Below are 25,000 nucleotides of genomic sequence, written 5' to 3'. Positions count from 1 at the left end.
TTGTCTAAGTATACACCAACAGCTGAGCAGTTCAAGACATCACGTTCACTGCGCAGCCTAGTATACTCGATAGCATTTCACTACGGAAGGTTCAAAGCCACAAGCTACCTCTCCCGATGCAGTGACTTATCGATTGGACTCTTGAAAAATGTCAGCATGCATACACGCATTGCATTAATTTCCATTCATGTGGGGGATTGTTGGATATTGGGGCCTTAAATGGACCAAAACGATTTAGAGGAAGGAAGCCATCAATTGTTGAAAGTCGTAATTGACTTCAAAATTGAAATCTACGATTCGCGTAGATAGATTTAGACTATTAATTTGCTCAAAACCGATTAAGGGTGAATGAGAAATTAATGTTTAAAGTCAACCCAAAATAACATTTGTTATTCATTAATAAAGTGCATAGGAGAATAGTCCCACATCGGAAATTTTCGATGTGTATTCTCTACTTATTAATGAAGATGTGTTAATGGAGTTAACACAAAAAATAAAAGACAGGTGACCCCTTAGCCCAGGGCGAGCAGGTGCTCGCACCTGTGAGCCCGCCACCCGCCACCCGCCACGTGCGCACGTGCGCAATGGGCGCTTTGTAGGCGCACTTCGCATCGTCGCGAGGAGCTTAAATTTATGCTCCAGGTGACATTGCCGCAACCCGCACGTGCGCGGGCACTTGTGGCGCCTTTGCCTTATGGCATCCTCGTGGGCAAAGGGAGATGACTGGACAGTTGACTTAGGGAATGGATGGCTACCGTTGATCAACGTTGATCAAATAGATATGATGGATCGCTTGTGATGCGATCTAGAGCGTTGGATCGCAAAGAGTAACGATCTGACGGCCTGGGATGAGGCTTGATCTGAAGCATCGAATCAATGGATCCAGATCCGATGGCTGATGACAATAGGCGGGATCTGAGGGTCACAACTCCTCAGATCTGATGGATGAGATTGAAGTGGGCTTGGTGAAGGGTTACAACCCTTCAGAATAGATGATCTAGATCGATCCAGCCCAAGGAACACATCCACTCACCCAAAGGACACTCAACCTCTTCGTTCAGTATAAATAGAACCCTCCAGATGATGGAATACGCACTCAATCTTCTCTTCTCTTCCTCAAGCATTCATCACATCTTGTGCATTCAAGAGTCCAAGAAGTCTACTAAAGGTTCGCTGGTCTCGGAAGTCGGAGTGCTACGATTCCGAGACGTTCGTCGTCGTTGTATCTTGGGAACGAATTGCAACAATCCGTTAAGTACCGTAGCGGAGCAATATCGTTTACGGAGATAGTGTCGAACACTAGCCTCGACGATCAGTTTGCATACTCCAGAAGCTACCCGGAGAAAACAAGGACTCCATATATAAAGCCTTCCAACCTTCTTGACTTAGTAATATGGGACTAAAAGCATAAGGAATAATGTGAATCAAAACACAACAAATTATGCCCCATGACTTCTACACTATATAATAGTTATGCCTAGTAGCTTCGTATATTATCAATTTTAATTAAATTATCTTTGGTCAATAAAATAATTTTATATTAATAAATTTGTTATCAATTTAATTAAAGTAGTTATGTCCTATAATTATTAAAATAAAATTATAGAATGGAATGTCTTTATGATCAATAAAAGAAGATGTTCTTTTGAATCCAGTGGGTTCTAATTTTTGCCCCCGAAACCTTTTCATTTCTCTTCAAGATATTCTGATTTTTTCCTCTTCTCATTATCCAAAGCCGGAAGTTTTTTTTCTTTCCTTCTTTTGTAAGACAAGGGTGGGTAAAGAGTCATATATCTGACCTAAATAAAATTAAATCACGAAAGAACTAATTTTTTTTAAAAAAAAAATTGAATTGATTTTTAAGTATTCAAGTTTTTTTTTTTTTATCAAACTACAATACATTTCTTATTTCCATATAGAGTTTATGAAAATTAACTTTTACATATTTTATTGGGAAAATTTAAAATCTGATAAATTTAGAGGATCATTTATATATACTTAAAAATCGATTTCTACAATTTAACCTTTTATTGTAATTAGTATTTTTCATATTATATTATATTATATTATAAAATTAATATATGATAGATTTAATTGACGTTATCTGAGCTACTTAATTATTTTTTAAAATTTAAATAAAAGTTGTTTTGGGATTATGGTAACAGAAAGATATTCAATTGTTACTTAAATATTCATGATTTAATTTTTCACTATTATATGTTTATAGAGATTTTTATTTTCAATAAAACGCGCAACCTAATTTTTGGACCGCCTATTAATTTATTTTGATAGTATGTAAAAAAAAATTTATAGGACCGCTCGTACTAGGTTCGGATTAATTTGAACAAAAAAAAGTAAGTTCCCTCCGAGGCATCTTAAATCCATTTACTTGATTTAATATTTAATTTGAATAGAAAGTTGTCATATATTTTTCTTTTATATTTTAAGATTTAAAATTAAGGGTTTAGTCTATACGATTTAGATTACAATATTAAATATTAAAACTAAGATTTTTTTTAAAAAAAATTAAATATGGTACTTACCAACACCAAATATAAGTAACATATCAAGAGTTATATATTATGTGCTAGGTTAATAATCGTTCATGATTTATTTTTTTGATATTGATCCTTGACCTAAACATGCAAGTGTCGTATTATTTTTGGATGCCCCATACATCCAATCAAATACAGGAGTCGAGCATCCTATTATAATTTGTTTAACAAGGTAATTAGTTATAATATAATCAAAATTATATTATAAAATTAATTATTTTATTTAATTTTAAACATGTAACGTAATTTGAATTACAAAAGATAATAAATTTGTACTCAGGATTATAAGACTAATAGTATGTAATCTGGATTATATTATAATCCTAAAATTTAATATATCAAATATATCCTTATTCAATTTCCTATACTAATTGATCATTATAGTTGCTGGTTATCGTCGCCTGTCGCCCGTCGCCCGTCGCCCGTCGCCCGTCGCCCGCCTATCATCATCGTCTGTCGGTTGCTGCCGCTTGCCGATTGCCACGACCCGTAGGTAGTCATCGTCGTCGCTCGCTCATCACCGTAGCTTGTCGATAGCCATCGCTGTCGCCCGCCAGTCAAAGTAGTATGACGGTTGTCGTCGCCTATTGTCGCTGACTGTTGTCAGTAAAAATCGTTCGATATTTTTATCATTCTATAATAATTTAAATTACATTTCTTATAAAATATAAGCAGAGAATATAATCATCGTTATAACATATAGTATACAACTAGAGAATGTAATCAACTTGTACATAACTCCTTCATTAAACGTAATAATATAATACTAATTATATTACATTATCCCTAATCAAGCTAACCTTCGGTTAGGGTTCGATTATAAAATTGCAGACAATTATATATATAGACTGGGGTTCTAATTCGTTGTGATATTTGGCCGTCTGAATAGTGATTTGAAGATCAGTATACATAATTAGAAAAAAAAAATGAACAGAAAGTTCTGCTTGAAATACTCTAGGGCAATTATTAAAAATCGTAAATGTTTCGGGCAAACTTGAAAGGCTAAGCTTGAAACAGAGCAATGCGAGTATAAAACTTGGAAAAGGCGAACTGCAATTAGTGTGTAACCGGAAAGGAGAGTTCTCTCCGTCTCCTTGTCCGTCTCCGGTCGTCGGGCTACCCCCTTCAATTTTGTCGTCTCCCCTCCAGATCCCCGTCGGCAGCGATCTGGTCTCGAGATCCAGTTCTTAAATTTCAGGTCGGAAGAAGCTTCTGTAGATCCGGCTTCGGATTCGAGCCCTAGATCCGTTTTCCAGTGTGCACCCCCTCTTCCTCCGTTCTGATTTGCGTGTCTGGTATGTTTTTGATCTGGCAGATATGCTGACCAAATTCGAGACGAAGAGCAACCGGGTGAAGGGTGTGAGCTTCCACAGCAAACGTCCCTGGGTCCTTGCCAGCCTTCACAGCGGCGTTATCCAGCTATGGGATTACCGCATGGGCACTCTCATCGACCGCTTCGACGAGCACGACGGACCCGTGCGCGGCGTCCACTTCCACAAGTCCCAGCCCCTTTTCGTATCCGGAGGTGATTGCTGCCTTGTCCTGATAATGCTCAGACTGCTTCTGATCTTATTTCCCTAGCGTTGCATTCCTTTTTGTTCGTCAAGTACGAGTTCAGATCTTGCTCAGCCTTCTTTGATCTAGTTACCCTGGCGTTGCATTCTATTTTGCTCGTTAAGTCTGAGATCAGATTAGCCCTTCGCAAATTGTGGCTGGTTTGCTTTCGTAGTCCTGAGATTAGATGAAATTGCTAACGATGCACGTTTTTTGAATTAAAGGAAGATATTGGAATATGCTTTATTTGCTTTTCTTTGACGTTTTAAAGTATGTTAGCTTCAGATCTGCTGCAATAATCTCAAGGGTCCAATTCGGTTATACTTATTTCTGAGATGTTGTATTTGCAGGAGATGACTATAAGATTAAGGTCTGGAATTATAAGACACACCGGTGCTTGTTTACCCTCCTTGGTCATCTTGATTACATTCGCACTGTGCAGTTCCATGATGAGCATCCATGGATTGTTAGCGCAAGTGACGACCAAACTATTAGGATATGGAATTGGCAATCTCGGACCTGCATTTCTGTATTGACAGGGCACAACCACTATGTGATGTGTGCCTCATTTCATCCAAAGGAAGACCTGGTTGTTTCTGCATCTCTGGATCAGACAATCCGTGTTTGGGATATTAGCTCACTGAGGAAAAAAGTTGCGCCAGCTGATGATCTCCTACGTTTGGGTCAGATAAACTCAGATTTATTTGGCGGTGTTGATGCTGTTGTCAAATATGTCTTGGAAGGTCATGACCGTGGAGTCAATTGGGCATCGTTCCATCCAAGTTTGCCTCTTATAGTGTCTGGAGCAGATGATCGACAAGTAAAATTATGGAGAATGAATGGTAATTCTGAAAATATCTGTCTGTTGAGTCTTTCATTTGCATCCTATCATATAGTATCTAAACTCCTTTATTCATCTTCAGAAAAATTAAATCCTAAAAAATCTAATTACATGGAATATCATCTAATAGAGTTGTGCAAATTCCTTTTTTTCACATTATACTATGTACTTAAAATGTGAAGAATATATGGATGTTTAACTATTCATTTCTTGAGGAAGCTAAATTAAATTCTAAAAGCGAGACCTGCTCCATTAAATATCAATTGTATTGCAGATACAAAAGCTTGGGAGGTGGACACATTGAGAGGTCACATGAATAACGTCTCTTGTGTGATGTTCCATGCGAAGCAAGATATCATTGTATCTAACTCAGAAGACAAAAGTATTCGCATTTGGGATGCTACAAAACGAACTGGTATTCAGACATTTCGCAGGGAACATGATCGTTTCTGGATTCTTGCTACACACCCTGAAACTAACCTTCTGGCTGCTGGCCATGATAGTGGCATGATTGTTTTCAAATTGGAGAGAGAACGCCCTGCTTTCTCTGTCAGTGGAGATACTTTACACTATGTGAAAGATCGTTTCTTGCGAGTCTACGAATTCTCAACTCAGAAGGACAATCAGGTTGTTCCCATAAGACGACCTGGTTCAGTTAGTTTGAACCAAGGACCTAGAACATTGTCTTTTAGCCCCACAGAGAATGCTGTCTTGATCTGTTCTGATGTGGATGGTGGATCTTATGAGCTGTATATTGTTCCTAAAGATGCTGCTGGAAGAGGTGATTATATGCAAGATGCAAGGAAGGGAGTAGGAGCATCAGCTGTTTTTGTAGCTCGTAATAGATTTGCTGTTCTTGATAGGAGCAGCAATCAAGCCATAGTGAAGAATCTTAAAAATGAGATTATAAAAAAGAGCCCTCTGCCAATTGGTACTGATGCTATATATTATGCCGGCACTGGTAATTTGTTGTGCAGGGCTGAGGACCGGGTGCTTATTTTTGATCTTCAACAGAGGATTGTACTTGGAGAGCTTCAAACTCCATCTGTTAAATACATTGTCTGGTCAAGTGACATGGAGTCAGTTGCCTTGCTAGGTAAACATACTATAATAATTGCTAATAAGAAACTTGTGCACCGTTGCACAATGCATGAAACTATCCGTGTGAAAAGTGGTGCATGGGATGACAAAGGTGTGTTTATCTATACAACATTAAATCATATCAAGTATTGCCTTCCTAATGGAGATGGTGGAATAATAAAAACACTCGATGTAACTATTTACATCACCAAGGTTTTTGGAAACAATATCTATTGCTTGGATCGTGATGGAAAGAACCATGTGGTATCAATCGATTCGACAGAGTACATCTTCAAGCTCTCCCTGTTCCATAAACGTTATGATCATGTGATGAATATGATCAGGAACTCACAGCTTTGTGGTCAAGCTGTCATTTCATATCTACAGCAGAAAGGTTTTCCTGAAGTGGCTCTCCATTTTGTGAAAGATGAAAAGACTAGATTCAACCTAGCTCTTGAGAGTGGTAACATCCAAATTGCCGTTGCTTCAGCAAAAGAGATAGATGATAAGGACCACTGGTACAGGTTGGGTATTGAGGCTCTTAGACAAGGAAATACTAGCATTGTGGAGTATGCATATCAAAGGACAAAGAACTTTGAGAGGTTATCTTTTCTTTATCTCATAACTGGTAACAGGGAGAAGCTGTCCAAAATGCTGAGAATTGCGGAAATCAAGAATGATATTATGGGTCAATTCCATAATGCCATGTATCTTGGTGATATTCATGAGCGTATAAAGATATTAGAGAATGCTGGTCATTTGCCTCTAGCATATGCGACAGCTGTGAGCCATGGGCTTGAAGAAATTGCTAGCAGGCTGGCTACTGAGTTGGGTGAAAATGTTCCCATTTTACCTGAAGATAAAAAGCGTTCTCTTCTCTTACCACCTTCATCTCTGATGTGCTGTGGTGATTGGCCATTGCTAAGAGTAATGAGAGGTATTTTTGACAATGCACTGGACACTGGTAGGGCAGGGAATGAGGAAGAGGAAGATGCTAACAATGCGGACTGGGGTGATGAGGAATTGGACATTGTTGATGTGGATGACATGATACAGAATGCTGATATATCTGCAGAGCTTGAGGATGGAATAGAAAATAAAGATAATGAGGAAGGAGGATGGGACCTTGAGGATTTGGAACTACCACCAGATGCAGATACACCAAAAGCTTCTGCAAATGCTAGTTCACTATTTGTTGCTCCTACTCCTGGTATGCCTGTTAGCCAAATCTGGATTCAGAAGTCATCTCTTGCAGGTGAGCATGCAGCTGCTGGAAATTTTGATACAGCCATGCGCTTGCTTACCCGGCAATTGGGTATAAAAAATTTTGCTCCTCTAAAGCCATTGTTCATGGATCTTCTTTTGGGAAGTCACACCTACATGAATGCCTTTGCTTCTGTTCCAGCTATGTCAATTGCTGTTGAGAAAAATTGGACCGAATCAGCAAGTCCTAATGTTAGAGGACCACCAACACTTGTATTTAAGTTTTTCCAGATGGATGAGAAGCTGAAGGCAGCTTATAAAGCCACAACAGATGGAAAGTTTCCTGAGGCTCTACGCTTATTTTTGAATATTTTGCATGCTATTCCGCTTATCATAGTGGACTCAAGAAGGGAAGTCGACGAAGTGAAGGAGCTGATTGAGATTGCCAGAGAGTATGTTCTGGGCTTAAAAATTGAGGTCAAAAGAAAAGAACTCAAGGACAATTCAGTTCGGCAGCAAGAACTTGCGGCCTATTTCACCAATTGTAAACTTCAGAAGATGCATTCCAGGCTAGTCCTCACTAATGCTATGACTGTCTGCTATAAGGGAGGAAATTATGCTACAGCGGCAAATTTTGCCCGGATGCTTCTGGAGAACAGCCCAACTGAAATCCAAGCAAAAAAGGCGAGGCAGGTGCTTCAACATGCTAGTGATAAAAAGGATGCTAGCCAACTTAATTATGATTACAGAAATCCTTTTGTAGTGTGTGGGGAAACTTATGTTCCTATATATCGGGGGCAGAGAGATGTTTCTTGTTCGTACTGTGGGGCTCGGTTTGTACCATCTGTTGAGGGGCATCTTTGCTCTGTCTGCGAGCTTGCAGTAGTGGGAGCAGATGCCTCAGGTCTACTTTGCTCTCCTACACAGATGAGATAAATGAAAACAGGTAATTTTCTATGTGAAGGGATAGTTCTTTTCTTCTAGCTACCTTGGGCGTAACTTGTTATATATTTTGCCTTGTCAAACTGAATTTTTAATGCTAAGTTCAAGAAAACATTTGGCCAGTTGATTTTGGGCATCTATCTTGGTTTTAGTGATTAATATTTCAATTAGCTCGTGCAGATTTTTTATTTTAAATGTAAGAGACAATTCTTTTATTTCAAGTATGGGAACTTTCATTTTGAGTTTAGGATGTTTATGTTTAATTTTTCATATGCAGGAAACCTTGTTATTCTTTGAGCTCACAATTTATTGTCATTTTTATATAGTTATTCGTGCCCTTGGATCTTCTATTGCTGTTTTCAGTGTATTTTACCTTTTTTATTTCTCATAATCTTTGTTTTTTAATTTTATCCACCTAGTTATTATAAGATCCTAGTCCTTAACTTTATGAATCACATCAATTTATTACAACTTGAACTGATTAAAACTTTTATATGAATTTTAGTAGCTATTTTCACTACATATTAATTCTTTTGTGGGTTTATTATCACATTGTTTACTAACTTTTGTTTCTAGAAGACCCAATTCAAACTTAACCTCTAGTACATTACTGATTCTTTGGCCTATAATACCATTATGTTTGTCTTGCCCATTGCCTAACATTAAATATCAGTCCAAGTACAAAAGTGGCATCTACTTGACTCAAGCTTATCTCTGAACATTAAAATTAGAATGCCAATATGAATATTTATCCTTTAAATAGTAAAAATTTAAGGATAATGTTTGATTGAATTTCACAAGGCTAAATAAATGAGATTGATATATGTAAAGAAAGATCTATTTGTTGAAATTAGAATTGCTGGAAAAACGATCATGTCATTCACTGCACCCTTATGATAACCTAAAATAGTACTTACCAGAAGATTTTTGAACAAATAGTGAAACAGTTTGTAGTGTTTTTCAGCTTATTGCTCAACGGCATTCTTGTGCAAAGAATCCATATGATTAGTTGGGAATGGAAAAGTTAACTTTATCTTATGAAGCTATTCTGAGTAACTGTCATAACACGTGTTTATTAAGCCCTCTTTCTCATGATGCTACCTCTTTTAATTAAATTGAAATATAGTTCTTGCATCTAGGCTAATTAGGCTGAATCAATTAAATCAAATAATCATGAATGTTATCTTTATATTATGTATGTGTTGTACTGCTTGATTTGTGTTTTGTGGCACAAAAAAGTTTTTTACTTTAGTGGGTTTTCTTAGATTTGTAAGATGAATAATAGCATTGCTTCTAAAGACTTAATAATCTTAGAAATCTTTATGACCCATTCAAAAACATCAAGAAAAGATCACATGTATTTTTTGTTTCACAGAAATTAAGTTTGTTAAAGGCTGGTGTGCCTAGTTATCCTGTCGTGTGTCTTTTTTCTTCTGGTTTCTGGTTTTTTCTACTTATCTTGTCTCCTGCACTAAGAATCCCTTAAAATGTAGAAACCTCATACATACATTTACTAAGTAGCAGAAAAGTCCTCTCATATAAGTGTTAGGATTCTCTGCTTGCATCAACTGAGTACTAGAAGTCAAAGTTGAGATTTTGGTAAACCATTTTGTCAACTCAAGGTTGAGATTTTCTCTAGTGAGTTAGGATTCTCTCTTTTTCATTAGTAGTGTGTGCGACATCTCTGAAACAAGAATTTCCTTCAGACCCTCACTGGCAACCCTACCAAAGTTGAGGTTTTGGTAAATAGGCTATTAAGGTATACCATTTTGTCAGATTCCTTACTTGCAGGAGCACAAGCAGATACACAATCTTGACATGCCTATTTAATTGCTCTACAGGTCTTCTCACAATTGTCCTGGGTGTCATTTTACCATGTCTCGTTGAACAAACATAAATTTCCAAAACTCTGAAAATTTTGTCCAATAACTCTTTTTTTTTGTCCTTTTCTGCTCTTGATACATATTTCATCTACAACTGAACTAGATTTGACTTTTCCCATCCTGGTTCTGCCTAATTTCCTTTTTGTGCTTCAGGTATTCCTACAAGCTGCCCCTCCACTTTCAAACCATACATTGCTCAGAGGCCTTCTTTGTCATCCAATGTTTCTCTAGCTGTAGTAAGTCTTAGTTTCTGGGGTTTCAGTGGCACACTTGCCTCTGTTTTTATTGGACTATAGTACAAGGTGCATGTTCTTCATCTATGCTCAGTGGCTAAATTTTTCCCGAGGATAAAACTTAGCTCGAAAAGTCTTCCAAACATTCAGTTCTCAGACATTTTTTTTTTATAACTAGACATCATAAGTTGGCTCCTAGCTACTGATTTGTATTCTCCTTTTTGTTTCTTTTTTTTTTTAAAGCATATCGATCTTTGTAAGTTTTCTATGAAACTAAGAATTGGTTGATGCATTGTTATGCCAAACTTGATGTTATTTTTTATTCTTTTCCGGAAAGTTATTTAGATCGCGAGACAAATTTTCCAATTGACAAATTTTTTAGCCTTGTTGCTGCTGGAATTTAAATTAACTGCGCTGCACTGAATTCACGTTGGTTTGAAATCCATCTATATCTATTTTGCACCTCATTTTCCTAGTTATTGTATTATTAACTTTAATTAAGTGATATCGTTCATCTTAAGTGGCTCATTATCCTTAGTCTCACAGTAAGATATAGATAGGTAAATTACAGCGATATTTTATTTTAGCGCAGCAGCTCTTTATATGGGGAAGGGTAGACACTTAACGAAGTATTTTGTACTAGTTGAGATTGATTCTAAGATCTATAGAGTAAATATTCATGTAGGTAGTAACTGTGCCAATCTATGTAATTAGATTTGGATGCTTTTGGATGACTGCTGTGTAAAAATAGACGGAGCTTGGTTGTAATGTTCATGCAAATGCCAGGTAATTTTATGAATTGAAGTCGAACCCCTTTGGCTAAACAGAGTTCACCATGGCGAGAATTTGTGGTTTAGCAAGGATTGGGTTATGGGTTTGATTTCACTGGAGCATAGTGATGGGTTTGATTTGTCTGGATGTGGATCTAAATCAAGTCAGAATGTGTTAGAACCATACCATTGACTGTATGGCGAAACAAACTAATGGGAATAAATAGATCAAATTTGTTGGTTCCGCGAGTTTGATCGTGCAATCAAATATTATACAAAAGGGAATTCATTTTAATGTAATTTTACAAAATTTATAATTTTTTTTTTATTTTTCCATTTTTTTGAATTTATTATTGGAAAAGTGAAAAAAGAAAAAACTTAGCACGTTTGAAAATCTTGATTACCGTGCAGTGTTAGAGCATCCGCATTGTTCATTAACGGGGTGTATATAACACCAATATGAAGGAGTGTTATAATACCCTTTTGCATTAACACGTTCATGACTTTGAACGTGTTAATGTTGTATGGGATCGGCCACCCTGGCCCACCCCGTTAAGTGTATTTTTTTAAAATTTTTTATTAAAAAATTATAAATTTTAAAATTAAAAATCAAATAAAATAGATAAATAATAAATAATGAGTGTATTTTTAGTAATAATATTATTTTTTTTAAATGATAATAATTTTTTTGACTTATTTTTTTCGGCTTGTATTTTATATTATTTTATTTATTTATAATTTATTTTTTAATTTAATTTAAATTAAATTAAAAAAATTATAACGGCTAGTTAACTGTTGTTATTATTATTATTAATAATAATTTTAATATTTTAAAATTTATTTCTTTAATATGATATAATTTTAAGATAATTGAGTGGACTCATGAATAATGAATATTAACGTTAAAAGTAATGTGAATGAAAGAAATATGTTGTTATAACGAATATGTGATAATAGATTCTATATTTATTTATGAGAGGATGAATATTATAATATAGATTTATTATGGACGCACTTACTACAAACTATAAATAAAATATGTCCTCGAGCTATGAATCACTAAGTCTCACATTAAGTCATCCCGTTTTCTTTGAGAGCATATTATTATAATGGATCTCACCTGCTAAATTGAGGATCTTGCCTATTTTTTTTTTTTTTTCCGTTTATTTTATTAGTATTATTATTATTATTTTAAAATTATTATTATTATTATTATCTTAGAAAACAGAGCATCAACAAATTACAAGGTCCAAAGAGAGTTTACAGTTGGATTCAAAGTAGGGCGCCAGAAAGAAAGTAGAAGGAATAAGTTAGGTGCGTGGGAGTAGATTGCGCGGGTATGATTGTTCTGGGTAACAGAAGTTTGTTTCATTGGAGGAGATCCATGGATATCCCTTAACTCAACTCCACACCACTATTATATGTTTTTAGTGATTGTTTATTATCATCTACAGGAACCACTCCGTAGTCCGCTCCGCTGAGAGAGAGAGAGAGAGAATGGTCCTTTGGGATCGGATCGCGAGGAGAGCGGCAACCTCGATCCCCGGAAGCCAGGCACGCTCCGTCATCGGCATCCACGTCTTCCGCTGTCCGGTGAGCCTCTCCTCAGTCGATCGCATTGCCGCCCTCGACGGCACCCTTCATCGATTTCGTTTATGGTGGGCAGGATGTGGTGGGGATCGTCGCCAAACTCTCCGAGTGTATCGCTTCCAGGGGCGGCAACATACAGAGCGTGGATGTCTTTGTTCCCGAGAATAAGCAGGTCTTTTACTCCAGGAGGTTGGGGTTTGCATTCGCTCCTGATTCATTCGCTTCCTACTTTGTTGGATCGAGATTTGATGATGGAATAGTTTGTCTGGTTGGATGTGATTGAAGTGAGTAGGAGACTATGTTTGATAAAGATTAATATTCGAACTGTAGATTAGTCAAAATAGTGACGAGATGTAGGATCATATAATGCATACCCTAAACTAAAATCCTCCTTCTTGACTAATTTTCTCAGTAATGAAAGAAGGCGGCGGAATGCTAACCTCAGTGCTATCCAGGCTTTCTACTAAATAGTTTTAGGATGCAGTCAATTGAACGCGTCCTAAGCGGTGGAAGTACTGATGTGGTAGAGTGCTTTAAAGTCATTATCAGCCTAGACTTGCAACTATTTTGAACAGATCGTCACTAACCATGGTTGGTCACATTTAGGCATTGGCGATTGCAAGATAGGATTTTTCTTTACTGAAATTGACCAAGTTATTTGATCTCGAGCTAATTATGAGGATCATATGCCTTTCCTAATATTTAGTAATAATGTACTTGAGACTTTAATAGCCCAAGTCCAATTATCCACAATCATTCGTTTACATTAATTTGAGACTAGGCATTCTCAACTAGCATGGTCTTAGATACCGGTATCATCAGTAACGTATGGGATCAGTAATTCAGTGTCATACCTACCTATACTGCTTGGTATTCTGAAGCAAATGAATACCAATACCTTGAAAATAATGATTGGCAGATACCAATCTGACATGCTTCTTAGACCTCTTAGTAAACTCCTATTTGATTACTGTTGAAAATTCCTTCCAGTACATGATAATTTGAAATCTCCACCCTCCTATGCTTTTCTTATTATAACCCTGCCATGAAAAAAATAGATGCCAGAAGCTGTTAACTTATACTCTATTTTGTATTTGCTTACTTTATTATTAGCAATGTGCTTATAGACAACTTGGTGTAAAATAAGTTGCTTCTTGGTAACTACTACTGTTAAGAACCATAGGTTCCCTTTGATTAGTGTATTCAATATCAAATCTTTTCTTCTAGTTGAGAGATTAGATGCATCATATGCATTATCCTTGAATTTTTATTTATAAGATCATCTGATCATTTTTTCTGATACTGTCATGAATCTAGAAACTCTTCTAGTTTTCCATTTTTGGTTGATATTTCTGCTACTGTTATCTGTTTTACATTAGCACAATTTACATCAATCAAGCTGACTATTAAGAATTTTAATTTTTGAACTCATAGGTAAGCATGTTTATTATCTCCATTAATATGAGTAATATGCAAACTACAAGCAACTGAACTCATTTGCAAATAACTTCCAGTTTATATGATTCTAATAATAGATACATGTGGCAGTGAATTTGTCTTTAATCCCACTTGTTGGCCTCGGGAGGTGATGGATGATGACTTCCTCAAATTATCAAAGTTGTTCAAGGCAGAAAGATCCATTGTGCGGGTCCCTTACCTAGACCCTAAATATAAGATTGCAATTCTTGTTTCAAAGCAGGTGTGATATGCCTAACTATTGCCACTTTCAGCTGAAGAATGATTACTTGTTAAATATCTAGACCTTCAAATATCTAGCTCAAATATGTCACACCAAAGGCAAAAAACTTTACATTCTTGATGCAAAGATATGTAGTTAATAAATACAATGTCTTTTGATTCACAATTCATCCCCTGCACTCTTAAATAGCCAATTTCTATTTTCCATGTATCGGTTTGTTTTTAAAGAATTATTCTTATATACAGGAACATTGTTTGGTAGATTTGTTATATAGATGGCAAGATGGTAAGCTTCCTGTTGATATCAGTTGTGTAATAAGGTGTGCCACATTGCTCGTCTTCTCTTTTCAACAAATTTAGTATGTGAACTAAAATTTCTCTAAATTGACACAGTAATCATGAAAGGGCTCTGAATACACACGTTATTCGATTTCTTGAAAGACATGGGATTCCATATCATTATTTGCCAATGAGTGAGGAAAATAAAAGAGAACCAGAGATCCTGAAGTTGATTAAAGATACTGATTTTATAATACTTGCAAGATATATGCAGGTTTGTCCTTTGATTGTTTGTTGTTTTTTACTTCCAACCCTTTCCTGATCTCTATTCTCTTATAATGCTAACTGTATCTTTCAATATTGAAGTTTTGGAACTGAATTTTAAGATGTTCAATCAATTATGCAAACCTTGACTAAAGTAATTCATATGTTATTTGAAATACTATTTTCTTATCCCCTTAAAAAGCGATTGTAGATACTATCAGGAATTTTTTTGGAGAGCTATGGTAAAGATGTAATTAATATTCATCATGGCCTTCTTCCATCATTTAGGGGTGGACGTCCTTCCCAGCAGGTCTCACTTTTAAGTACTTTATTAATTTTTTAAACTCTCTTAATTTCTTAGATATCACGTGGCTGTGAGTTATAACTTGTAAATGTGTTATGTCAATCCAGGCTTTTGACGCTGGGGTGAAACTTATTGGTGCAACAACTCATTTTGTTACTGAAGAACTGGATGCTGGTCCAATTATTGAACAGATGGTGATATTCTTTTGCTAAATACTTAATCAGAATTTGTTTCTCATGCCTTATTTCTTGGATATATCCAGACTATCTAACATATTTCCTTTCACTTTATCATTAAAACTAATTGTTCCCTAATAAAGGTTATTTTATTTTATTTTAGTAATTCTTCGTTCATTTTAGAATTCTTTCTTTACTACTTACAGCGTTAGATCCTAATCATATTGACACCCTAGATCCTAATAATATTAATACCCTAGACTCATAAATCATTATTTTGCACCATAAAACTATAAAAAAAATTTCCCTAAGAGAGACACTACAATCACACAAGACTTTAGAAACCTCTTTCCATTTTAATCACCAACTCTTATAATTGTAGCTTTATCAATATATGCTACTTTAACAAAAAAAAATATTAAAAATCAGGTTTCTAATTTAACTGTTAAATTAGTTATGCGTATATTAATATGCATATAATTGGCTCTTCCTCTTAGAACGATTATATCGAGTTCAAGTTCCATGTTATTATATTGGGATCAACACATGCAGCAGGGTGAACTATAAAAACCTAAAGAATGTTTATTTTGTTTCCTAGGCATAGACAAACGTGTCATTGTTGAGAGTTGATACGCAACATTCATGCAAGTTATTGAATGGAAACACTTTTTATTATGCTGATTTTTTACATGATATCGTTTTGTCTATTAAAACCCAACAAAATTTCTATTCTTCTGGCATCTTTAGATGCTTGAAGATAATGCAACTTTAGTGGATTTTACAATGCTCAGTATCCTTTGAGGTCAGCTGCAGAATATAATGTCAATGGATATATTGGCAGCTAACAAACCCAACCAGGTGAATCCAAGAATCAAGGGGCTTTAATCCCTAGTTTTGTGTCATTGATAAGTATTAACACAATTATAGAATGAGAATATTTTTTTAGCATTATTATACATAATTCCTTATTGAATTGGATCCCACAAAAAAAAATATAGATCCGTTACATTAACGGCCCCTCTAGTGCCGGCCCTACGGATATGGAGGGAGAGTTGGATCCCACAAAAGCAACTATAGGAGGTGGCATCACCCTGACTAGTATGCTACTAAAACTACAAGTTCTACCATTTAGCTAATATTGACTTAGGCTCCGGCACAATTAGTTTAAGCATGCATCCAACTTTACATTTAGTTCATGAAATAAAAAATTGGTCAGAAATAGAATTACTATTTCTTGAATAAAAAATTGATGAGTGAAATTGGAAAATATATTTCTTGTTTAGTTCATACTTTATAATATAAAATAGATGGATCATTTGATCGTGTATGGTTATAGGAACCTTATAAGCATGGGGTAAGGAATACGTCTTTAAGATGATAAACTATGCCCCAACCAATAGACAATGGTTCATTCACCTATCCTAGCCAGCCCTGATTTGGCTGACCAATTCCACCTACTTAGCGTGGAACAATTTGTCAGTCATCCCTGCCTGTCCAGTTCTTCTAATTTGGTCGGTTCATCCAACTCTCTCGGTCCAGCCTACTTGACCTCCTTGGTTTGCTTTGCTTGCCTTGTCCATCCAATCCATTCGTTTGTCCACCCAGTCCATCCTATCCATCCCTCCTGGTTCGCTTCGTCTCTGTGGTATGCTAGGTCTGTCCGGTCCGTTTAGTTTGCCTAACCCACTCAATCATTGTCTGACCTGATTTGCCTAGCCTGACTTATCTTATTTTCTTGCTATCCGGCCTCCTTGGACAGCCTGACCCACTTTGCTATTCAATATATATTTTCACTATTGCTGACTAACATGAGTAGGTCAATAAACAACAATTGGATCAATTAGCTCCCTCTACATGCCTCTTGTCTCTGGCTAGAATCCTAGATGGCTAGATGAGTCAACTAGTCCTCAGGAATGCTTGTAGTTTTGTATGCATGCTATCCAAAATGCTTTTATCATCACCATTATCTAGCCATGTTTTTGTCCCTAGTGAATCTTTTCTCCATTGAGTTCTATTATAAGGCTATATTACTAAATAATATAAATCAATTATGGTTTATTATATTGATTATAAATATTTTACACCTAACCCTCTGAAATGCTTTGCGCTTTGTTTTGCTTAAATGGTGCAGGTAGAGAGAGTCTCTCACAGGGATACCTTACAAAGCTTCGTGCAGAAATCTGAGAACCTCGAGAAGCAGTGCCTTGCACAAGCAGTAAAATCATATTGTGAACTTCGAGTGCTACCTTACGAAGTAAACAAGACGATCGTATTCTGATAAGAAATCCCTTGCAAGCCTTCTCACATGCTATTATCTTATCTGTTGAATAATATCTTGATTACTGGAAAATTATCTTATATGTTGAATAATATCTTGATTACTTTCCAGTCCCCCGTTGTTCTGATCATACTTTCCAAAGCATGAACAGAATCTAAAGAATAAATTGATTTAATCAGAAGTTTTTGTTTGATTTTAGTTTGAAATTTATTTGAAGAAATGGTTGTGGTTTGGTTTGGTTTTGAAATACTAAAATTGAAATGCCACGTCAATTTTTGTTAGTTGGCACCATATATCTATTCAGCTTAACTAATCTTAGGGTGACCTGGTGGGAGATTTTTTTTCCCGAGGAATTCACCTATCGGAAATCCTTTAGTCAACTGGATGGATAATTTCATGTATCAATGTGACAAAAGGTGAGTTGTTCGTTTTAGTATTTCTATCAATTTGTTCTTAGGTCAATATGAAAAAAATAAATCACGGATGACTACTAATTATTAGTATAAATAATCAAGATATAGGGATAGATATATTTGAACGTGTTGAGTTTTAATTCAAAGATATTATGTGGTAGTATCTCACGTCTCAAACATCATACTGTCCCGAGAGACAGATAATGATTAATTTCTGACAAATTGTTGAAGTTTATTCGTAATATAGGCTAAGATCGTTCTATGTTAGTAAATTTAAATCCAATTTAACTCATGACACTCACTTATAAAAATATTAAATTATAGAAAATATAATATATATATATATTATTTTAAATTTTTTTACATAATGCATTTTTAAAAATAATAGTATTAAATTAATCAAGTTTGTTATATATTATTGTCCGCCAAGTTTGTTATATATTATTGTCAGTCTTTATTAATTATATTTTAGTCTAAATGAAATTGTATGGTGTTAGTGTGTCATCTATACAAATATTAAATCATATAAAATAGCAAAATTTATTACATATTTTTTAAAATAATTTTACATAATATATAATTTTTAAAAATATTATGGAACATAAAAGTTATAATGTTGTTGAAGTCAATTCCGTTTGTTATTATTCTGTTGTTTTCGAAATACTTTGAAAATTTGTTTTGTTTTAAGCACTGTTAGTTGTAATCAAATACAATTAAAGTAGCAAGAAGAGCATGAAATGTAACAATAAATTGCATTAAAATATATAAAAGAACGAAACCATACATAATAATCTATATACATCGATTAGGAGAAAGCAGACAACAAAAAAAGCGGTCGAATTTAAACTGAACAAAATTGAATAATTTACAGTCGTCAGAACTCACAAGAAAAGACGCTAACCTACACATCGCTTTGATGCAGTAGACAGCTACTGAAGGCGCAACAATTGCCTACCATCATGGGTTGGTTACAATATCATTAATTCTAAAATGACTCATTCATCCACTCGACTAATAGCTTGCGCATGGACAAGTATTTTGCCAGCATTACCCAAAAAAAATAGTTTCATACTCTCTAGCACTGGTTCAGCCAGGAGGAGGATGCCATCGACAAGAAACACGATGGCTACTGGAACTGTCAATTCATGGGATGAGAATATGGGGATACTTGATGTGGTTTAAGATTCCCTGATGTTTGGCTCCACTTTTATCCACATCAAGCACTGTTGTTTTTCGCAAAGTTTTGTTGATTCCAGGTTTCTCTCGGAACCCAGCTAGTTCGAGCTTATCAGGTTTCTGACAAATACATGAAGTTGGAAACTCATGGAAGTCGCCGCGTCCTGGCCTCATCTCGTCTGGCTCCCCCATGAATCCTCTCTGGGCTAACTTCACCTTCTTGGAGAACAACTCCCACCCCATCTCATTCCGTGCTTTAAATAAGGAGCTTAATTTCTTGGTATTTGGCCGTATGGTTCTCTTGTGTCCTACATACCTCCTGTAAATACGGAGTACAAGTGCTAATTCAGCATTCGTAGTGCCTCACTCACAGTAAAATTAGAGGATACCACATACGATGGTAAAGAAAAGCTTGAACATAGAAGAGAGGTATTTAAGGTAAAGCATAAGAACGCAACCAATTCGGGAGGAAATAGCAAAACTGAGAATTTTAATTAAAGTCAGAATAAGCAGAACGTTTATTTATATTTTAACAGGGAAAACAATGGTAATAGAGAGATAAATAAGATGCCTAAAGCATTGCAGTTTCTATTTGTTACTGGTGAACAAATACTAGACAACTGATATTTCAATTTTGTCTAACAAAGATGAACAGATATCCACAAGGAGCAGAATTGTTTTGGTAAACTTAAATCACAAGGAACAGAAAGGTACCATGCTAAAATATCAACTTGACATAGAAGTGGCATTAGCTACCAAGAATACAGGTGAAAATGAGTTCAACTAACATTGTCAGGTTTATATCAAAAGCAAGTCTTAAGCAAGAAATTAGAGAAGCAAATGACAAGGGAGAACACAATTGTTCAGCATGTAACTAGGCTTACCGGTGACCAGCGAGGATTTTAGCCATATTTCCATTGTTATTTGTGGCAAGCACATCACTTTCATCGCAAACAATATAGTCAATAGCAGCAAGACGAGAAGAAAATGGAAGGAAGGGCTGCAAATCTTCTCCCGCAAGCATTTCCTTTGTATAAAAATGGGGAAATAAGTCTTTAAGAGGTTGCAATGTCTCTTCTCCACCATATATTTCTCCTGAAGCTACATAAAGATAGGTGTCATTTGCAAAGCCAAGAGCCCTTAACATTAAACCTACTTCATGTGGAGTCAGGGGACATTTTCCTCTGCTTGGCTCACCATCCATGGTCAAATCCTGCAGAAGTCTCAGTTTAGACTATGGAATTAGTAAATATAGACAGCCCTATCATTGACGAAGTATATAGATCAACAGAGGCAAATACATTCACAGTTTATTAGGATAAAATATTAAAAAATAACAAGACATGAACATTCTACCTTTTCTCTAAAAAAACAAAGAGCATATAGTCGGGTAGTTCACAATGTTCAAAGGAAAACTATTAAAGTAGACTGAGATTTCTGTTTCAACTTAAGAATAAATACAACGCCTAAATGATCACACCAGTGTTGCATCTTTGATATCCTCATGGTGAAGCATGGTCATATTCTCCTTGTCAGGAGTAAAAGGGCAGCCTGGTGCACGAAGCTCCCGCCATGCGGGGTCCCGTGAAATGATCCATTGTACGCAGCCTTACCCTACTTTTTGCAAGAGGCTGTTTTTAGGATTCGAACCCGTGACCTTTTGGTCACATGGTAACAGTAATGAGGAAATTTTAGGAACTTTCTTAATTGAGGTAGGGTGGAAACTCTCACAAGTTAGCGCTCATGTGACTATGGAATAGACAGAATGAGCTTGCAGCTATAGAACAAGAGCTAGGGCTAGTGTCACCAACTTAGCAAAGGAAAAACTCACAACAAAGATGAGCTCGCAACAAATGGAGTAACAGTGAGTTCATTGCTCATTCACAAATGAAGGATGAGCTGGCAGCTCACTCTCAGAAGAAGGATGAGCTCACAAATGAACTAGTGACAAAGAATCCACTTGTGTGCTAGTGGTCTTAGACATGGGGCCAGCCGATGATCAGAATAAAAAATTTCATTCTTGTTGAATGACATAGAGCAAAATTTAAAATCCATTTGATGAACTCAAACCCAGCACAGGAATTAATGAGATTTTTTTTTCTTAAAGCAGGTAGAATTTGAACCCAAAACTTGTGCTGTTAGGAAATCCAATTCATACATTATATTTTTATCAAAGACAATAGATTATCTTTAAAATTTCCTAAATATATTTTGAAGTGGATAGAAAGAAATAAGATACTAGGGCTGTCTATGACACTGCATTTGCATTTCAAAAGTGGACTTAGAAAATGCACTCTGTAATAAAGCACATGGTGCAAAAGTAATTTCAATATTGATAACCTACACTTAAATTTGCTTCTTAAACCATAATATTTGCAAAAGTGGACTTAAACAACACCTTTAACTTCGAGGAATAGTATAATGATGCAATAATTAATTAAAATAAAGATATTATTAATTGAAATGTACAATAAATTATATAATTGCATCTCATGATTTTTATTTTATCATGAATATGCAAACATAAATAGCTTAGTAAGTAAATTATTATTATATTGCTATTTTAATTGTAAAATATATTATTATATAATTTTTATTTGTACTTAAATAATAGAGATTGTTAATTTATTAGCTAGTAATAGAATTTACTTTATACGTTATAATGTTTAGTACAATCATTTATTTTAAAAAATCAACAATTAATACAATACTTAAAGTTTTATAACATATATTAAAAAAACAATAGTTTTAATGTACTTTTATATGTGTTGTGCTAGTTGCCTATTTAATATATTTTAATGATTAAACAAATCAAATGACTTTATTTAATTATTTACATATTATTCCAATAATTTATTCTTATGATATTAAATAAAGAATATTTTTTTTAATTCATTGAATAGTTCATTAATAACTTTTGAAACTCTTTTAAAACTTCTCTGAGATAGCAGCTTCTCAAATGCATTCTTCCACCTGCAATGGAAAATTGTTTTGGGAATTCAATGTCTTAAGTAAAAGAATTTTGGATATACACGAGCAAAACTCCAAATTTCAACCCTCAAAACGTAGTTTCCAAAGCATTCTTACACATAGCTTAAGTGTGTTTCAGGTTGGTTATACTTGTATTGGATTGGTCAACCCAATCCTCAATAGAAGACTCAAGGTCTGAGTTGTACTAAGTTGAAATTTCCTAACATTGACAACGTTATTCCTTTTTTTTGTTGTTTTGTAATAAGTTGTGAAATCCTCCTCAGGGAGTTAAATTCCATTATCGTTGAAAATGAAAAGGAATAAGGAAATAAAACAGAGATTCTCACAGGTAAGGTTTCCCATCGCTTCCTAATTTCACCTAGTTCATTGCGTTCTTTTTCTCCGCCGCCATAGTAACAGCCAGAAAATGCAAGCATATCAGCTTCAAATCTGCAGTTTTAACCAATATAACGATTTCAAGAAATAAACAACCAAAAAGTGAATTTCAAAAGGTTTCTTTACTAAACATCGTTAAAGGACTTTTTTTTTTGGTCAAAACCAGAGTTCAGAATGCCAACTAGTTTCTTGTTCTTTTTATGAGTACGCCAGGATAACTAATAATCAACATTTTAAGTGAAATGAGAAAATGAAACTTTACATGGAATACAAAAAAAGCTGTAAGCTGAAGCATGAAGTGAAATAAATCTCCAAGTGAATACAATTAAAGATGTTCCTGCATTCTAAAATTAAGTCAAAAGTTATTAACTAATGCATACAGTTCATCTAAAGTGGAGATTCATTTATGATGATTGGTCGATTAATTTCAATTGAGTTCATTGGTTGTGAATTATTTTTATTTAAAATAACATCAAAATATGTCAACATGGAAAACAAAATGTGCAGATAAGTCAGATTTTTTCATCAGATTTGACACCAAGATAAAACATGAAACAGCAATAAAATAGAAATTTATTTCTCGCAAGAAAGTTGTCAATTATAAAATTATATCAACCCTAAATGAGGAGTGATATTTCAACTTAACTTTTCATATTAACTCCAAAATGTAAATTTTGACAATGGGACAAAAATATAACCAACGTGATGTTAGCGTTCTAAAAATACAAAAGAAATTCAAGAAAACAGTCATGGAACCAAAGCCAAATCTGGACACCAAATAGTTTGCTATGCATAAGATACCTCAAATGGACAGCAATATAATGAGAGCTCATTGCTTGCATTTTCTTGACCAGCTTCTGACCAAGTAGTACAATAGGCTTTGTATATCTCAGCGCATGATAGTTTACACGACAGCGTAACTTTTGGAGTTCCTCATCAAGTGTGTTTGTTAGCCTGTAATCAAACTTCGTCAACTGCACAGCCTGCAATTTCTCAACTAATTAAAAATAATGGAAAAGTAAATTAGTCCATCTAATCATAAATACATTGAAAAAAAATGTGGGTAAACTTCCTAGATATTCCACAACTTTTCAAGTCCCCATTATTTCATATAAATACCTGACCTATACATCAATAAAAATGATAAGACAATAAATATTGTTACTATCATAATGTTCTTAAATTTGTGACCAGATTAAACCTTCCAACCATTTCCATAGGTACTAAAATGAATTACTATAGAATGAGAAAAAGTAAACTGAACAAATATGAAGAATAGATTGCATGATGTGCAATAGATATGCATGAAATGGCATTGCACAGAAAGCATGTGCCTAGGCTGTATGGTGAACATCCTTGTGTAACTACCCAGTAATATTATTCACCGCAGGCAAATTAATAAGAGTTGATGAACAAATTTCATAAAATGTGAAAATTATGCCACATCTACATTAACTCACGCTGTGGACTTATGGAGTGAACGATAGGATTCCAAACTGTAGTTAACAAACTAGTGTAATGGAAACTCCTTTCTGGCTCTAGTAATCAGATATAGGTTCAATTATGTGTCATGCGAGTGCATAGTGCTTCATATTTCTTCAGAAAAAAATTGTATACAAAAATATATCATCTCATGTGGCAAAATCATGAGTTTACACCTGCCATATAATATATCAAATTGAGAAATCAAAATATATATAATCTTACATCTATCACATAACAATAAAATCAATTATCCTAAATAATTCATAATTTCATATATAATATTTCACACATGATTATAAGTAATGCATATAATGCAGAGTACATAAGATATAACAATGCTGGCTAACCCAATGATGCAATTCAGATAAATGAAGTTACATGTTGCCCTAAGAAATATAATGTGACAACTCGAGTCGACAACATTCACAAATATATCCTCAAAATATCATATAACTACTACAAATATCTCATGAATATAGGTACAGAATAGTAAATATATAACAACCTGAAAGCCAAAAAATATTGTGTAAACTCTAAATCCCAATAGTAGTGATGTCCCGTAGCAATAATAGAAACTCTCTGGTATGAATCTCTCTGTCAACTCGTATGCATAGATGCATTGATGTACCATCAGAAATAACCTCCCACAATTTCATAGAGGGAAAAAATTATATAATCAAATAATAAATTAAACAAAGTGATCTAAACCCCTTCTATAAACCCAAAAATAAAGACCAATTCTCCTTAATAATTTTTTTTAAACTTACCTTAATAAATATAACAAACTTTTTAAAAATTCAAACAACAAGAACAACCAAGTTTTATCCCACTAGATGGGGTCAACTATATGGATCCTTCTACGCCATTGGACTCTATCCCCTTCTATATTATCATTTATATTTAAATAAAT

The 25,000-nt window shown here is 34.8% G+C and overlaps 3 protein-coding genes across 4 annotated transcripts; 2 read left to right on the top strand and 1 right to left on the bottom strand.

Moving 5' to 3' along the window:
- The first annotated feature begins 3,595 nt into the window (after positions 1–3,595).
- LOC122025596 (coatomer subunit alpha-1-like) lies at positions 3,596–10,489 on the top strand. Its single transcript, XM_042584430.1, has 5 exons — positions 3,596–3,753; positions 3,871–4,080; positions 4,460–4,951; positions 5,225–8,179; positions 10,212–10,489. The coding sequence occupies exons 2-4, from the start codon at positions 3,873–3,875 to the stop codon at positions 8,167–8,169; spliced, it is 3,645 nt and encodes a 1,214-aa protein (XP_042440364.1). The 5' UTR covers positions 3,596–3,753; positions 3,871–3,872; the 3' UTR covers positions 8,170–8,179; positions 10,212–10,489.
- A 1,989-nt stretch (positions 10,490–12,478) lies between these two features.
- Positions 12,479–17,848, top strand: LOC122025041 (formyltetrahydrofolate deformylase 1, mitochondrial-like). 2 transcript variants are annotated; one of them, XM_042583796.1, is made up of 8 exons: positions 12,479–12,654; positions 12,728–12,840; positions 14,200–14,350; positions 14,596–14,669; positions 14,743–14,902; positions 15,104–15,202; positions 15,304–15,390; positions 17,504–17,848. In XM_042583796.1, exons 1-8 carry the CDS (start codon positions 12,559–12,561, stop codon positions 17,648–17,650), a joined length of 927 nt encoding a protein of 308 aa, XP_042439730.1. In that variant the 5' UTR covers positions 12,479–12,558; the 3' UTR covers positions 17,651–17,848. The 2 variants fall into 2 exon arrangements, with proteins under 2 accessions (XP_042439730.1, XP_042439731.1); XM_042583797.1 differs by having other exon boundaries at positions 12,513–12,654; positions 12,728–12,823.
- A 1,055-nt stretch (positions 17,849–18,903) lies between these two features.
- On the bottom strand, positions 18,904–23,606 carry LOC122025152 (O-fucosyltransferase 29-like; the record flags this gene model as incomplete). The annotated part of the gene is made up of 4 exons (XM_042583919.1): positions 18,904–19,558; positions 20,124–20,452; positions 22,557–22,659; positions 23,407–23,606. Coding segments are annotated over 4 exons (984 nt in total), but the record flags the coding sequence as incomplete, so codon positions are not given.
- Positions 23,607–25,000: the final 1,394 nt, after the last annotated feature.

This window comes from Zingiber officinale, chromosome 9B (assembly GCF_018446385.1).
Source record: "Zingiber officinale cultivar Zhangliang chromosome 9B, Zo_v1.1, whole genome shotgun sequence".
In the NCBI taxonomy this organism is placed as follows: domain Eukaryota; kingdom Viridiplantae; phylum Streptophyta; class Magnoliopsida; order Zingiberales; family Zingiberaceae; genus Zingiber; species Zingiber officinale.
Note: the sequence above shows the minus strand (reverse complement) of the source record. Positions and strands in the feature narration are given on the sequence as shown.

Coding starts and splice junctions, on each gene's coding strand:
- LOC122025596 (XM_042584430.1), top strand. CDS start 3,873: ATGCTGACCAAATTCGAGACGAAGAGCAACCGGGTGAAGGGTGTGAGC. Junction 4,081..4,459: donor GCCCCTTTTCGTATCCGGAG/GTGATTGCTGCC, acceptor TTGTATTTGCAG/GAGATGACTATAAGATTAAG. Junction 4,952..5,224: donor AAAATTATGGAGAATGAATG/GTAATTCTGAAA, acceptor ATTGTATTGCAG/ATACAAAAGCTTGGGAGGTG.
- LOC122025041 (XM_042583796.1), top strand. CDS start 12,559: ATGGTCCTTTGGGATCGGATCGCGAGGAGAGCGGCAACCTCGATCCCC. Junction 12,841..14,199: donor CAGGTCTTTTACTCCAGGAG/GTTGGGGTTTGC, acceptor TACATGTGGCAG/TGAATTTGTCTTTAATCCCA. Junction 15,203..15,303: donor GTGGACGTCCTTCCCAGCAG/GTCTCACTTTTA, acceptor ATGTCAATCCAG/GCTTTTGACGCTGGGGTGAA.